Raw genomic sequence first — 16334 nt, 5'->3', positions numbered from 1 at the left:
TCATAGGCCACCCTATGAGTTGTCGCACAAAATAGCCTATTAGGCGGGTTGCTGCGCGATCATCCCCTGCATACTTTCAATCCTCCTTCGTCCTTCGGTCCCTTCCGAGCGAATGGGAAGCCCGGCATCCGAGCTGCTGCGGTGTTCACAAGGCGTTCTGCATCGCTGGGCTGAGGTACAATTTCTTGCTGGGCGACTTGGGGCTGAGAGCAGCCACAGCACCCGCAGCTTGGCGACCAGCCTCGATCGGGGCAAAACGAAGGGCGGGAGTGGGCCGAAGGATGAGGGCGGCGGCGCAGCTGAGCTGTCAGACGCCAAACAGCCGGGTACAACTCGATCCTACAAGCCTCTTGGTTGGTCTTTTCCCATTCTGCTGACGTCCTGCCCGCAGTGGCGCTCGCGGTGAGAGTACAGTAAGCTTATTTATGGCGCACGAGATTTTGAGGGGTCATGCATATCGAGGGGTTCAGTGGAAGACAGGGAGGAGAGTAAGATGCAGCCTTTCGTGGTAGCTGCTCATTTGAGGGCTTGGTCATGATGGGTGGCCCGATTGGCCCTTCAACTAGGTCTGCAGGGTGATGATAGTAAGCCCAATTTCCTGGCATTATATCCATGACCTGGAGTATTGGCAAGCCAGCGACTGGTGGCTGCTAACACGCGAGGACTCCAACAATACCGCCAATTGTACAGTATCTACTATTTGCGTGCATTAGCCAATGTACGTGGCAGGTGAATTGAGAAACTAGCTCCAAACAGTTGCAGCGGTGCAAAGCACAATAACTTGTTGGTTGTGTGCGCCGTCAGTGAGCGAGTCAAAGACTGATAGAGACCGGGGGGCTATCGTTGGAGAGCCTAGGCCTTGGACTTGAGCAACGAGCGCATCCGTGCACATGGGCCATTGTGTCTGCAACTGAATTATATTTTATGGGGGCTGCGCCGAAAGGAGACGAGAAGGAAAATTCTCCGACGGCACCCAGTTCCCGGTATTGTCTCTCCGTCTATACCTCAGCTGCCCCGTCTTGGCCAACGGGGCACCGCCGTGACGGCACGGTGTTTGGCTGTAGCCTATCCGGAGCACAAGATGACTGACCGTCTAGAGGTCCCGGGAACGGCTGAGTGTCCCCAGAGGAGTTACCGCCGCAGCCTCTACGACGCTATGTACCTGCAATCAAATCGAGGTGCAGGGTTCGCTCTCAGGGGTGTCGGCATCCAACTCCCGACTTTTGTTGGGAGTCTAGTGCAAGGGGGGGTAGTAATTCTACTTGAATCGGGAGTAGTCGTGCATACCAGACATTAATTTGGGAAAGACGGGATATTGCTAGACGATTTCGGGGGAAAAGGCGGCCCGGCCATCTCCTTTTAATGGCGTCGCTGACTACATCATCATCTCCAGCGTGTCCCAAACAAATGGATTGTTGCTTGATCAAGACGAGACGAACTGCAATTATGACGCGGCTCGTCGTGGCCGTTTCTTTGTTTCACCAATGTCCCCTCCAAGCGAACGAACCCCTGACGATCGAAAGATTTGCTGTCGCCTCTCGCAGAATAGCCAGAGGAAGGATGCTGATCTAAAGTAATCCGACAAGCAACACCCCTGACGGCTTGCCAGGGATAACGAGAATCATTCAGTGGCCAGACCCCCATAGCGCCGCCATTCACTCTATCTCATACCCGCAAACCCCATTTGGGACGGTATTTGGTGCAGGCGAACACGCTCGCGAGCCCACTGCCTGTGTTGGCCTTTTAATTAACACGGCGCCAGAATCCCGGCGTAGAGGGTTGTTTTTTATCGGCCAGCCAGTCTAACAGCACCTATTCCTTTCAATTTCCCACAACCGATGGGCGGATCGTGGGGTCACAGGCGGTCGGAAGTGGCGCGGAAACTAGAAAGGGTGAGGCAAAGCAGGGCTACTCTAGGTGAAGGAAGATGGGGGAACCGGAAGAAGCAATCCATATTTTATCATCCCTCATGTATAGAACTCGGGCTCATTGAGTCGTCCATTCCCTTTCCACATTCCGTGCCTCTCATTCTTTTTCTAGCCCAGTCGTCGACATTCGTCGTATCCATTCGTTCAATAACCAAACATGAAGTTCTCTTCCTTTTCACTCCTCGCGCTGGGCGCTCTTCTCCCGGAGTTGGGCAGCGCCCAGTTGTCTGGCAAGGTCGGACCGTCCACCACTGCCGCCACCAAGGCCGCCAAGAAGACATGCAAGATCACGGACTACGGTGCCAAGACCGGTGCCACCGGAGACATTGGCGCGGCGCTCAAGTCCGCATGGAATGCCTGTAAGACCGGAGGTGAGATCCTCATCCCCGCGGGTGAATGGGGTCTCGGCACCTGGCAGACGCTCTCTGGCGGCTCCGGCGTCTCTATCAACCTCGAGGGTACCATTTACCGAACCGGCACTGCCGGCGGCCACATGATCATCATCCAGAAGTCGACCGATATCGAGTTCTACAGCGGCAACTCCAAGGGCGCCATGCAGGGCTATGGCTACGAGTTCCACAAGCGTACGTCTTAAAATTACTGAAGACCGATGCTACGGCGCGATGCTGACAGATGTGCAGAGGGCAAGGGAATCTACGGACCCCGTCTCCTGAGATTCGTCTCCGTCACGGACTTCAGTGTCCACGACATTGCTCTTGTCGACTCCCCCGCCTTCCACTTCGTCATGGACACCGTTACCAATGGAGAGGTTTACAACATGATTGTTCGTGGAGGAAACCAGGGTGGCCTTGACGGATTCAACCTTATGGCCGCCACGAACGTGCATGTTCACGATGTCGCCGTCACCAACAAGGACGAGTGGTAAGTCTCCCCCTTTCCATCGTCAGGGTCTTGGCGGTCCCATTGCGCAGAGCGGCAATGCTCTACCTCGATCATGGACTTCCAACCAATGCTGCTTACTCTGAATATTTCCACTAACGATTTCCAGTGTTACTGTCAAGGTACGTTGGCTCGAGCGCGGGTGCTACAAATGATAAAAGGCTCCGGCTGCTCCTGACCCCTACAAATGCAACAAAACTTCCGCGAGAGTTTGCGCTAATATACAGCAGAACAAGTCCAGCCACATCCTCATTGAGAACGTCTTCTGCAACTGGTCCGGCGGATGCGCCATTGGCTCTCTGGGCGCCGACACCGGTACGTGGAAACACCAGGCAGGATGCCTCACGTCAAGAGTGTAACTAACATGGTTTGTGCCCAGCTATCTCGGATGTCCACTACCGCAACATCTACACCTCCAACTCGAACCAGATGATGATGATCAAGAACAACGGCGGTGACGGCGTCGTCCAGAACGCCAAGTTCGAGAACTTCATCGGCCACGGCAACGCCTACGCCCTCAAGATCGACGCTGCATGGACTGGCCAGAGCAAGGTCGCCGGCAATGGTGTCGAGTACAAGAACCTGACCTTCTCCAACTGGAAGGGTACCGCTGCCAACGGTGCCTCCCGCGGACCCGTCGTCGTGCTCTGCGCCGCCGAGGTTCCTTGTGAGAACATCAATGTCTCCGGAATCAACATGTGGACCGAGACCGGCTCTTCCATCGTCGACAAGTGCAACAACGCCTTCGGCACCGGCCACTGCCTGCGCACCGGCTCCGGCACCTACACCAGCACCGCCACCACCAAGACCGTCACCGGCTACTCGGCTGCTACCATGCCCGGTCTTGTCACGGCCGGCCTCGGCATGACCGTATCCATCGACATCCCGGCTCTTCCCACGACCTTCTACCCTGGCGCAACCCCCGCTAGTGCCTTGGCTGGCTCGTCCTAAATGGACGAGGGTGCTTCAAGCCAAAAGCCGGGAACTTCCACGCGGCTCAGTGATGAACGAGCTGCTACATTCTCCTGTACATACTTAATCCAAAAACCCAAGCTGCACATATCATGCGGGAAATGATTTAAATTTGCTCTATAGTTCAAATATGGAATGTGCTGTCTCCGTGATTTGCCATCGCCCACGGAAAACAGCGGGGTCGCACATCATGAAGTCGTTTCGAAAGTGACCTGTGACTTGATCCAATCCTCATCCAAGTCACCAACGGTGGTTGATTTTGCTTCCCCGGTTCCAACAAAGCCTCTCAGCTTCTCCCTCAATAGATACGTGGGGGTACAGCTCCAAGCGTGGCAGAAGCTGTTGTTCCGCACATCGCCATAGGGACTAGCCCGAGGATCGTCTGGGTTGTAGCATTCCCAGAAGGTATCGGCACCAGCCCGCACCATGCCTCCCCAGTAACTCGTCATAATCTCGATGCACTTTTCGAAGCATTCTACCGTCGCCAGGGCATCGCACACATGATGCCATAGATAGGGTGTGAGGGGCTTAACAGCATCGGGGTGGGCGAGTGTGTTGAGCAGCGCAGTCCGCGCCACGTCCCGGGGAAAGGCCTCGGCCAGGACGAGCCAAGACGCCGAGGCAAAGCTAACCTGTGACTTGGGGCCCGACACGAAGACATTGTCTGGCGAGAGAAACACCTTCGCCGCTTCTGTCATCTGTGCCACAAGATCCACAAAGGGGGGCTCTTTGCCCAAAAGATTGGCAAGGGCATTGGCTGCTTTCAGGCAGAATAGAAGAACACCGTGGAGTCCTGCGCTATGTTCCAGGCCAGGCTGCCAGTCGAGGAACTTCCACCCTTCGCCCTTGGACTCATCAAAGACGTGAGTGACAGGGTCCAGGTGCGTGAGTGCCCGTTTCACGCACCCGAGAACGATTGGCCAGAGGCTATGGCCGGCAGCCGAATCGCCAGATGCTACTACGTAGTCGTAGGTTATGGCGGCAAAAAGAGCGTCGTAATCCACGATGTAATCAGTCGACGGAGTAAGTTGCGGTTGCTCAAAAATGCAGGCCGGCAGCGAGTCGTCTTCGCGGACCACCGCGGCAAACTGGAAAATGCAGCGCTTGACGAGCTTGAAGTCCCGGAAAGTGCTGTAGTTTGCAAGAGCTTGGAGACGAAGATCGCCGCTCCAAAGGCGACGGTCTCGCCGGGGTCCGTCTTCGAAGACGGTTTGCATACAGTCTCTCAGGGTCGAGATGCTGATATGATCAATCTTTTGGAGGAGGTTGTCGTTGAATCGCAAAGCCTCTAGAGGATGGTCCTGGCTGATGACGCTGACGCATTCGCACTTGATGTCCGAGAAAGTAACCTTGTATTTGGGCGCCGTGTCGATGATTTCGACCCGCAGGTAGCGAAAAGAGTAGCGGCGCGACAGGGAGATTAACTCGGGGCACATGTCAATGTTGATGATTTCGTCCGGGAGCCAGCTGGTACTGATCCATGTCTTGACGTTGTCCATGCCGAGCGTCACATCCAGAGGGGACTCGCCAAACGTGAGGCGCAGCCTGCACGGGGCATCCATGTGCGAACCCCGGGACTCTAGTCGCATCGAGACATATCCCACCATGTGTATGCCGAAATCAAGGATGAAATCGTCTCCTTTGCCCCAGGTCTTGGAGGCTAGCTGGTCAATGGTGAACTCCGCGGGCACGGCGCGAAGGCCAAAGTATTCGCTCTCATCTTTGTTGAAGTTGACGACTCTTTGGGGCGTCCGAGTCCATCGGTGCAGCTTTGGGCACAGATCATTGGCGACCTTCTCAAAGTCCCTGTTCCATCGCGTTGGGAGAACGCTCTCAACCATGTCCTCGGGAGCGTCTGCCATGATGAATTGGGGTTCAAACGAGAACTATTTTAGTATGACAAGGGGTTGGGTATTAAAAGTCTGACCTCGATTGACAAATGATATATGAGAATGGCAGCTAAACATGGGCTGTGGCCTGTTGCAAATGGTTTTGTAGACGCCACGATCTTAAACAGAAGTAATAAACGCTTCGGTATGACAACACCCCGAGAAAGGCCACCCAAACCGAAAAATCAGCCTACAATATGGAGGGCCCTGACGCTTCTGGTTGCCCCATTGGGCTAGCTACTCTGCCGTGGGCGATGCCGGGGTGAAGAATTCCGGGTTAGGCAATGCGGGGAAAACCCGAGGACATCGGTAAAGCTGAGCCAACTTGCGTCTGGAACTCCGATCACGAGGTAGATGTGAGACAAAAAAAGCCTAGTTACGGTAGAACCACGGGTGAGCTATGGGTATACCGAGGAGAACGCGTATGCATCAGGTTTTGGTACAGTTCTTTGGCAGCTTGGCGTAGTCATTAGCCTGGGGACCACCCACCCCTTTGATGTCAAAGGGCCTCTTCCAGCTAGTGCCGACCCGGGAACCGTTGACCTGTAATTGTCGTCAGGCCCCCACTCATCTGTTGAGGTCTTCCTTAAGCTCACCAGAATCTCAATTGTTCGCTCTATGGTCTCAAGAAGGCATTCTTCTTGATAGAGCATATTCGGAGACTGAGCAGCCCCTTTCAGAGAGACAAAAGGATAAATATTGAACCACGCTGTTCCCAGCGCAAACCCCTCGATCATTTTCTGCCTTCTCCACACAAACCAGGGTGTGGCCATGATTGTGGGGTCCCCACACTTCTGCAATCCCCAAAGGACGGGTCATTGACATGTCTGGGCCAGTCCAGTCTGTTGCTAGTATCCGGGACCAAAGCCTAGTTCATCTCATAGTCCCTCCTTAATGGTACTCTTTGGGTTAGTGACTGTAGACAAGCAACCAACCACCGTCCTTGGGTTATTCTTCGGAAGAAGAACTGACTCAGTGGCCCAACTACCGTACCACACTATTGACTCTTCCTTGGTAAAGGCTTGCAGCGAAAGGCCGTACCCGTCAGTGAAACGCAATTTCATCATGCGAGCACCATCCGACGTGAGCGGAAACCGGCCCCTCCCCCGCAAAGTCATCCACATGGCTGGATGAGGAGGCGAGTCAAGTTCCCACGTTCGGCGTGGGGCTGGGGGGAGGAATCTCTGGGAAGAAAATGAGGCTTGCACTTGGGCTGCTGTCGGCTGATCGTTGCGACGATGTTGATCCGAGGAAGTGCCTGCGATTGCCTCCATGAGAACGAGCCGCGAAAGGTTGCAGACAATAAGAACCGGGGACATTCCCGGCTTTGTTGTGACTCTGCCCCAGTTCCCCAGACGCAACCTCCTAGTCTTCTCCAGATCGTCGGTCTCTTACCCCGGATTTCCTTCTACTTTAAATACATCGGCCCGGTATCCTTCAGTCTCTTGGACATCTTTTGCCTTGCAGCTGGGAGCACCGCGACACTCAGCCATGAGCCAACACAACCTCGAGGCGCATCCGACGCCCGACATGGTCGACAAAGATGACATTGCCGACGCCAAGGGCGAGCATGTCGAGGAGGTCGGACACGCCGCAACTGCGGAGGACCACCAGGAGTCCGTATTTCAAGCTATCAAGAACCAGCCGTGGGCGTTCGCGTGGTGCATCTACGCCATCTATGTCCTCATTCTCACCAGTTTTGACAACCAAGCGGGAGGCACCGTCATTGGAATCCCCCAGTTTCGCAAGGACTTTGGATCTGAATTCAACGGGAACTATGTTCTTCCCGCGAAGTGGCAGTCTGCCTACAGCGGAGCTCCCGTGGCATCGTGAGTGATCAGTTTCCAAGAACATTTGAAACCCAAGTGGCTAATATGATTCCCCTCGCAGTGCTGTTGTTGGGTCCATTGGAGCTGGTTACGTAGCCGACCGCATCGGCCGCAAGTGGACGTACTTCATCAGCTATATCTTCATCTTTGTCGGAATCACTCTCGAGACGATCAGCACGACCAACGAAATCTTTTTCGCCGGAAAGTTCATTGCCGGATTCCCCATTGGCGCCTTCATCACGGTCAGCATGACATATATCGGCGAGATTGCGCCCCTGGCTCTTCGTGGTATCTTGACCGCCGCCGCCGCCATTGCCTTCACCATCGGTCCCTTTATCGTATCCTTGGTTGTCAATGAAACCGGAACCAGGACTGACCGTTGGGCCTATCGCACTATTTTTGTCTCACAATACGGCATCAGCGGTCTGGGTGCTATCCTGCTCTTCTTCATGCCTGAGTCTCCGTGGTGGTTGGTCAACAGGGGCCAGGTGCAGAAGGCCGCTAGATCCTTGAGCCGTCTGGGCTACGACTCCGTCCAGGTCGAGAAGCGACTCTCCGTCATCACCCTCACACTGGCCGAGGTTCGCAAGGAGACAGATGGAGCAAGCTTCGCCGAGTGCTTCCGCAAATCCAACCTGCGCCGCACCATCATTTCCGTCGCACCCCTAAGCATACAGGCGCTTTGCGGTGTGTTCTTCGTGGCTTCTTACTCTACCTACTACCAGCAACTAGCCGGCTACACTACAAAGGAGAGTTTCACTCTTGCTATTGTGCAGCAGGTCTTGTCAATGCTCGGCAATATCACAGCATGGTTCCTCATCGACAGGGTCGGTCGTCGCGGCCTCACCCTATATGGCATGTGCATCTTGACAGTTTTGTTGATGATCACCGGTGGCCTTGCCGTTGCAGCGACTCCTGGAGCTGTTAAGGGAACGGTCGGTCTACTTTTGCTGTACTGCTACATTTACAACGTCACCATTGGCGCTACGGCCTACTCGCTGCTGACGGAGGTCGCAACATCCCGTCTCCGCGCAAAGACTGCCGCCATGGCTTTGGCGCTGCAGAACAGTCTCTTCGTAAGTTACTACAGCCTAAGCTCTTCTGTCACTGAGCTCATTCTAATTACTCTCATCCGTACAGACCATGTGGGCTTTCGTCATCCCATTTCTCTTCAACCCCGATCAAGCCAACCTTGGAGCCAAGGTTGCGTTCATCTTTGGCGCTCTTTCTGTGCTGTCCACAATCTACCTCTGGTTCTATCAACCCGAGGTTGCGGGCAGGTCGTACGAGGAACTCGACGAGATGTTCATCAAGAAAGTGCCGGCGCGGAAGTTCAAGGAATACTCAACTGAAGTGCAAGAGAAGAGTCAGCGGGCGGCTGCGAATAACTAATATGTTGTATCACTCGAGCTGACGGGTGTACCGGCCCTGCAGGGTCTGTAGGTGGGCCGAAAGAAATTAGTACAAGTTTTGATGTTTTTGAGGGTTGTAATGCGACCATGAAATGAATCATGATGGAGCAGGATGAACAAGATGATAGTCACTAATTAAGCGGCCCGGAACAAATCATTTCCACACAATACCATTTTATTTTGACGATTCATGAACAGAAATTGTCCTGAAGAGCTGGCAGCAAGTGTGATATCGTGTATTCCATCATAACTAAGTAGGTATACAGAAGAACTCCGTCCGGAGTAATGGGTTTTTGTTTGTTCTCATGTTTCATGTATGAGCACCCTTTCCTGGCGCATGGTCAAGTTATAACAGTGTAAAAAACTTCGCGGAGCTTGATCAGAAGACTTTCTACACAAGGACACCTTTACATGTGAGCTGTCCTGTGCTGCCACATCAACGACCTCCTTGTGAGCAAAGCAAGTATCCCCTTTCAGCCGAAAAGCAAAACACGCAGACATATGTTGCTGACAATGGTCGCGATTGCCATTGATACTCGAGCTTCTCCAAAAGATCTATATTGTAGTGAAGTGGGATACCATCAGTTCACAGTCGATATCGATGTCTCCAAGCAGTCGCAAAGTTATTAGGATCAGGTGCTGCCAATCTTCCCTTCGTTTAGTAGTTCCTAACATCTACAGATGCCAGACTAAAGTGCAAGCAGATACCGACGGGACGTCTGCAGCGTTGTATTCATTCCAGGCAGTTTCCACCTGCCACTCGAGGCGACCGCTAGAAAGCTGCATATTCACCAACAATGCTCTCTAATTATATGTTTTCACTGGTCCGCAACTGTGAACTGGGTCATTGTTTCGTCCAGGTTATCGACCGATGATTGGAGTTCCCATATAGTCTGCTCGATGGAGTAACACATTTAGCGATGATTTGGGAGCTTGCGCATATTGAGTTCTTATCTAATATGGAACGGACTTTTCTTCTCATTCAGAGAGCAAGAGATATTTCGGAAAGACTGATGGAGAATCAATCGTCCAGGCAACATTATTTCTGTCGTTCGTCATAAGGATCATGTGGCGGGCCTTCGTAAAAAAAGAAAAAAAAAGAAGAAAAAAAGAAAAAAAAAAGGCTCATGAGTGCCCAACACCTCGGCGCAGTTCTTGGTTTACGGGAGATTCTCCATCTCCGCGTAGACTCGTCGAATGCATCGGCGAAAATGGTATGTAAGAATCTACACAGCTTCCAAACAACAAGAAAGAAGGTTGTCAGCGTACAACTAGAGCAATAATTGGCCTGCAATGAGGACTCATAGGATGGAGAGTCGCTTGTCCTCCCAGGAACCAGGTCCCAGCTTGGATGCAATATGCACACGTGAGCACAAGTGTTCCGGACGCTTGAGAGCGGAGTCGCAAAGTCGGTCTAGACACATGCCACTGGAAACCGCGGAGCTGGATCTGGGGGCGGAGACAGACGCAGGGTAGCGTCTTAGGATCCGCGGTCGCCGGCTGGCCCAGCACATCAATCTCACTCTCGCGAGAAGAGGGAATTGCGAGATACTCGCCATTCCCATAGTCGACCCCGTCGAAGATATTCGACCATCGCAATCATCTCGTTGATAATGAGAACTGCAGTATTCCAAATCGGGCTTCGAGGTTGCCTGCTGCGCGCGCACTCATTACGTGCTGATAACTGGCGTCGGAGGCCAGCGAAGAAGTCAAGAGAGCACCGGACGCGTTTCCGCGTAGACGTTGTCGGAGCTCACCTTAAGCTTATCAAGGAAAACCTTCACGTGTCTACAATGACACAGCGATTCAGCGCCCAGGGGCTCACCAACGGGCTCAATTGGCACGGCGGAGCCGACCGAAGCTGAAAACCGAAGGCATGGCACTTTTGTCTTTGGCCAATCTCGAGGCGCACGCTGTCGCTCACTGGATTGGACACAGAGATACGACGCTTGCGACCTCCAATCTGTTAGGCTCGGGAACCTTGTTCATCTTCCCCAGGGTGGCGTGGGTCCCTTCCTGCGCTCGTCCTGCACGTCTACGAAGTAGTGTGTGTGCCCTAGCTTGCCTAGGAGGCAAGGGAGCGAAGCTAGGACCTAGCTGGGAGGTGGCAGGTGGAAGAGCCGGGATGGCGGATGCCACCCGTGTGCGTGCTGGTGTTCGTGCCTTCGGGGACCGCTGAGTTCTGTAACTGTTGGACAACTCAGTGACGAGTGACGGTTTGTTGGCCCCCCGGCATTGGCTCCTCGGCCCTTCCCGGCGTACAGAGAGCACTCAAACGAGGGGAAGAGGGACAGTGCAGGACAGAAAGGATGGGGGATGCTCGCCTTGATTCACGTCAGCGAGCCGCAATCGCGTTCACGGCGGCCTCGATCGAGGCATTCCCGCTCCCCCGGGCTCGCTTGGTGACAACTGTTTGATGATGGATGGAGCTGCTCGCCAATCTCGGGTTCATCTCGTCTTGTTCATGCGGACCGAGTTTTCTCTGGGTCATGAGCCACTGCGCTCGGCCGCTGTTGAGCGCAACGATAGCTGCGTTTCGCCTTCATCGCTGATCTTACCACCCTTCACTCGTCAAAAATGCTGCGAGCAGCCTTGGGAAGACTGGGCGCCGTGGTAAGCCGGGGGTGCTGTGCCTCAGTCGGGCTTGATGTGATTGATTTCCCATCGCTGGCATGAGGTGACAGTGGCCAGGGGAGCAGGCGACGAGCAGCAGTCGATAGACCGGACGCACCCACGTCGTCCTCGCCCCTAGTGCCTCGATCCATGGCGTTGGTGGCGCCGCGGCGGCTGATGCAGCTATCTCCAACCAGTCCCAATTCTCCGCATGTCTCCGTGCCTCAGTGACAGTATGGGGGTCACTTCGCGCCGTTCTTAGGGTCTTAGGGTCTCGGCCCCTAAGCCATGCTTGCGCCCAGCAGAGCGGAAGGATCTGCCACATCCTGCTCGTCGCATAGGACAAGGCCCGGTCTTGAGCCTATCAGAAGGATCTTATTGATCTTCCCTTCAAGACCTCAACACCGTGCCCGTACACCCTTGCCCCATACGATTGGCGGCTCTGGAGCCTGGCTTCCTTTCTGACGGTTGGACAGCCAAGACGGGGGCAATATGAATTCCAACCTGCAGTGGTTCATAGGTCATGATTCGTGCGCACGCCCTCGGCCGCCGAATCTCACCAGCGTGTGTCTTGCTGTGCTGCCAATAGCAATCCAGTGCCACGAACTCGGCAAAAACTCAACACACTATCCGTAGGCCTGCCCTTTTGCTAGACCGGCTCTCGTCCAATGTCGTCTCTTCAATCTCAGTTGACTCCACTGCATGTCTCCATCGTTCCATCAACCTTCCAGAAGCGGAAGCGCGCCGTTAGCTTTGCCACTCAGGTTAAGAGCTAAAGGTCTTGGTCCGGGTCTGATCGAGAGTCTGTCCCATTCGGCGCGCCCACAATCCCTGTCGTGCCACTCGCTAACTGCAAAACAAAAAATAAAAAAATTCCATCCTTATCGCAGCACACTAAGCAACAGTCGAAGGGACCCCAGAACCAAACCTTCTGGTTAACCAGGTATATCGAATCTTTGTATCAACAACGGCGGTGGGCACGCGAGCGGAACACTGCCTGATTTCCTTCCCTCTTCCGACTCTATCTGGACCAGGAACCCGGCCAGAGCTTAATCAAGACAGAATAGCGTAGTACTGCCAAGCAGCGTATAGACAAGGCCACCCCCGAGCGTTCAGACTGAATCTCCCGGCCGAGAAGAGGCAGGCCACACGGCTTGCCCCTCGTTCCCGAGAGATATCGTCTTACCTTTCCAGTCCCTGCTCCAAGGCCGCCCTCCACTGGTGCCGTCCCCCTCCCACACTCCCTTGCTACCCTGGCCACCCTGCACACTATCTTTTGTGCCACTAATTTTTGTCAATCCCACACCTGTCAACCCTGTCGCCCATCCAACCCGTATCCCTCGTTGGCTGCGAGCCGTTCGGAATCTGGGTCAATCCACCGAAATGGGCACCGAACCACATGAGGGCTTCCTCCACACGTAAAGAGCGGCGAACTCCATCCCGGTCTAGTTGCTGATAAGCTCGAGTAGGTATCTTGCCTAGCCTAGCCTCGGCACTACTTTCGGATTTCTTGATCGTCGCACTGGGATTTTTTTAAAAGGGCTTCCCCTCAGGACGCGTAAATCCAAGGGTTTCGTCTCGTGGTTCTCGTCTGTTTCGTGCAGCTCCCTCTTCTCGAGTTCCTTGCCGCAACCGTCTGCCTCCCCTTCACCTCGCCCGGGCACATTCAACTTCGTGACCCAAGGTTCTGCCGGTAGACTCTTGAAGTAGCTCAGAGCTTTCTTGATCTTTGCCCGTTCCTCCTCACCGTCGGCGCGCTCCGATAAAAAACCCCGGCAGTCATGGCTTCCCAGGTCACCGAGGTCAACCAGACCACCTCCGGCAGCACGCCGCCCCGTCGCAACTCGGACCCGGCGCTGGAAATTTCTAACCAGCACCAGCACCAGCATCTGCACCACAGCTCCCATGTCGACGCCAAGGGCCACGCCGATAACGTGACCTACACGCAGACCGGAGACTCGACGGTCCCGCACCAGGCCCACCTCCACCAGCACAGCGACAACGACATCGAGAAGGGCGACAAGCTCAGCGGTCCTCCCGACTACGATGGCGAGAAGACTGGTGTTGTAGCCTCGAACGAGGAGGAGCAAGAGAAGAAGCCCTCCAAGCTCGGCGCCCTCTACCGCCGCCACAAGTGGGTGGTTCACGTCTTCCTCTTCTGCTTGTTCACCGGCTGGTGGATCGCCTCCCTCGTCCTCCACCGCAACGACAAGAACTGGGTTGTTCCGTTCCTCGTCTGGCTCGGTATCACCCTCCGCCTCGTCTTCTTCTACATCCCCAGCTCGTACGTCTCCCGGCCGATCAAGTTTGTGTGGCAACACAGCGCGATCTACATTTACAATGCCATCCCCGCCAAGTTCCGCACCCTTGCTGGTGCTGCCTTGACGCTTTCCGTCATGCTCGTCGGTTCTTTCGTCTCGGAGGAGTCGGCCGACAACACCCGCGAGAACCGTGCCGTTTCCATTTTCGGTCTGATCGTCATCCTGTTCGCCTTCTGGGCCACCTCCAGTGACCGCAAGCGTGTCAACTGGCGCCCCGTCATTGGCGGTATGCTGGCGCAGTACATCATTGCGCTCTTCGTGCTCCGCACCGGCGTCGGTTTCGACATCTTCAAGTTCATCGCGGATCGTGCTGGCGATTTGCTTGGCTTCGCCAACGAGGGAACGGCTTTCCTGACTGCCGAGAGCGTTATCGACCTCCACTGGTTCATCTCTGGTGTCATCCCTCCCATCATCTTCTTCGTCGCCATCGTCCAGGTCCTCTACTACATCGGCTTCCTCCAGTGGTTCATTGGCAAGTTCGCCACCTTCGTCTTCTGGGCTCTTGAGGTGTCCGGTGCCGAGGCCGTCGTTGCTGCTGCTACTCCCTTCATCGGACAGGGCGAGTCTGCCATGTTGGTCCGTCCTTTCGTTGCCCACATGACCAAGGCCGAGATCCACCAGATCATGACCTGCGGTTTCGCGACCATTTCTGGCTCTACCCTCGTCGCCTACATCAACTTGGGTCTTAACGCCCAGGCCATGGTGTCGTCCTGTGTCATGTCGATCCCCGCCTCCATCGCCATCTCCAAGCTTCGCTACCCCGAGAAGGAGGAGACTCTCACCGCCGGAAAGGTTGTCATTCCCGATGACGACGAGCATGAGGCCAAGAACGCCATGCACGCCTTCGCCAACGGTGCTTGGTTGGGTATCAAGATTGCCGGTACCATCGTCGCCTCGATTCTTTGCATCCTGGCTTTCATCGGTCTCCTCGACGGTCTGTTGACCTGGTGGGGAAGCTACCTCAACATCAACGACCCTCCTCTTACTCTCAACCTCATCACCGGTTACATCTTCTACCCCATTGCTTTCCTCTTGGGTGTTCCCCGTGACGGAGATTTGCTCAAGGTCGCTCGCCTGATCGCCCTCAAGGTCATCGCTGTAAGTACAACCGTCCACAAGAGATGTCGATCTCTCTTCATCAGATACTGATCACTTCCATAACAGAACGAGTACGTTGCCTTCACCGAGATGAAGAAGCCCGAGTACCTCGACCTCTCCCCCCGTTCCCAGCTCATTGCTACCTACGCCCTCTGCGGTTTCGGCAACGTTGGCTCCCTTGGTATCCAGATTGGTATCCTCGGTCAGCTGGCTCCCAGCCGTGGTGGTGATGTCAGTGCCATGGCTCTCTCTGCCCTCATCTCTGGTGTCATGTCGACCTTGACCTCTGCTGCTGTTGCCGGTCTTGTCGTCACCCACCAGACGACCAACCTGGCTATTGCTGCTTGATTAGTCCGGGGGTTGTGAAAGGCGACAAGTCGTCGTCGTCGAAATGAGAAAATATGAGTGAAGGAGAAGATGCTGTACGATGTCGATGAAGCGCGCTGAGATTGCGCTGAAGCAAAAGAGGACCCGATATATGCGTAGTAAATAATAATACCCGTTTGTCAGCGAACGAGCTGAGTAATTCACCTCAGATTTACCAATTCCACACAAAACTCGTGTGTATTGGCAGGGCTGCTTCATGGTTTTATACCGACAAAAAAGTCGTGGCCTGGCTCGTCAAGACGTGATCAAAGGCGTTCTTGCGCGATCCGGCGGTCTTTTAATAATACTTACACGGTCTCCCCCCTGGTTTTTGGTGTTCCGCCCCGCCGTCTAAATCCGATTGCGCTCCGTGAGTCACGCCGAGGCACCCCCTAGCTCCTCGAAGCGTGCCGTGCCCGACCATTGTCATTGGAGCTCCATCCAAGAAAACTTTTGGTGCGCGAGGCCACAAGGCATAAATCCGCCGGTCTCCCGCGGGCGTCGGCGCCAGCCGTATATACACGGGATCCTCCTCTAGGTTTAAGCCTCATCAGCCTCGGCCAGGGTAGTTTTCAATGCGTAATAGAAATGGACAAAAGGGCCAATGTTGCAGGTTTTCGCACAACTTTATTGATCCTATTCCTGTCGTGGGCCAGTAGTTAGCTATTGCTTGGTGGGTTGAATTGAGGCGAGATTGCACACGGCAGTGATGACCAAGGAGAGCACTTGAGCGTTCGGACATCATCGGTCAGAACGATCATTCAACCAGGGCGTTCTCCGATATCCGTCCGGCATCTCTGCAAAGGCTCTGCCTAGGCCATATGCGCAATTTCTCTCTCCCTGGTTCTGAAATGAGTACTTCTCTCCCGGCTTTGACAACCCTTAATGTTCACTCTAAGTCTCTTCTAGGGTCCACCTTTTTTTTTAAAAAAAAATAAAAAAATCTCAGTACATGTCACACCTGTCGACCGCATACCTCCAGTTGCAGGTCTTGTTAAATGACGGT

At 54.4% G+C, this 16334-nt stretch overlaps 4 protein-coding genes across 4 annotated transcripts; 3 read left to right on the top strand and 1 right to left on the bottom strand.

Moving 5' to 3' along the window:
• Window positions 1-2085: 2085 nt before the first annotated feature.
• Window positions 2086-3779, top strand: EsH8_VI_000997 (pectin lyase fold/virulence factor; the record flags this gene model as incomplete). The annotated part of the gene is made up of 5 exons (XM_083272250.1): window positions 2086-2512; window positions 2570-2810; window positions 2938-2950; window positions 3059-3143; window positions 3208-3779. 5 exons carry the CDS (start codon window positions 2086-2088, stop codon window positions 3777-3779), a joined length of 1338 nt encoding a protein of 445 aa, XP_083127424.1.
• Window positions 3780-3988: 209 nt separating this feature from the next.
• Window positions 3989-5662, bottom strand: EsH8_VI_000996 (Six-hairpin glycosidase-like protein; the record flags this gene model as incomplete). Its single annotated transcript, XM_083272249.1, has 1 exon — window positions 3989-5662. The coding sequence occupies one exon, from the start codon at window positions 5660-5662 to the stop codon at window positions 3989-3991; it is 1674 nt and encodes a 557-aa protein (XP_083127423.1).
• A 1518-nt stretch (window positions 5663-7180) lies between these two features.
• On the top strand, window positions 7181-8910 carry EsH8_VI_000995 (uncharacterized protein; the record flags this gene model as incomplete). Its single annotated transcript, XM_083272248.1, has 3 exons — window positions 7181-7518; window positions 7580-8594; window positions 8659-8910. The coding sequence occupies 3 exons, from the start codon at window positions 7181-7183 to the stop codon at window positions 8908-8910; spliced, it is 1605 nt and encodes a 534-aa protein (XP_083127422.1).
• A 4414-nt stretch (window positions 8911-13324) lies between these two features.
• EsH8_VI_000994 (Na+ dependent nucleoside transporter C-terminus-domain-containing protein) lies at window positions 13325-15310 on the top strand (the record flags this gene model as incomplete). The annotated part of the gene is made up of 2 exons (XM_083272247.1): window positions 13325-14962; window positions 15029-15310. The coding sequence occupies 2 exons, from the start codon at window positions 13325-13327 to the stop codon at window positions 15308-15310; spliced, it is 1920 nt and encodes a 639-aa protein (XP_083127421.1).
• Between the last annotated feature and the right edge of the window lie 1024 nt (window positions 15311-16334).

The sequence above is a fragment of the Colletotrichum jinshuiense genome, chromosome 6 (assembly GCF_051148585.1).
Source record: "Colletotrichum jinshuiense chromosome 6, complete sequence".
NCBI lineage: Eukaryota > Fungi > Ascomycota > Sordariomycetes > Glomerellales > Glomerellaceae > Colletotrichum > Colletotrichum jinshuiense.
The sequence above is the reverse complement of the archived record's forward strand: the minus strand, read 5'-3'. Positions and strand labels throughout refer to the sequence as shown.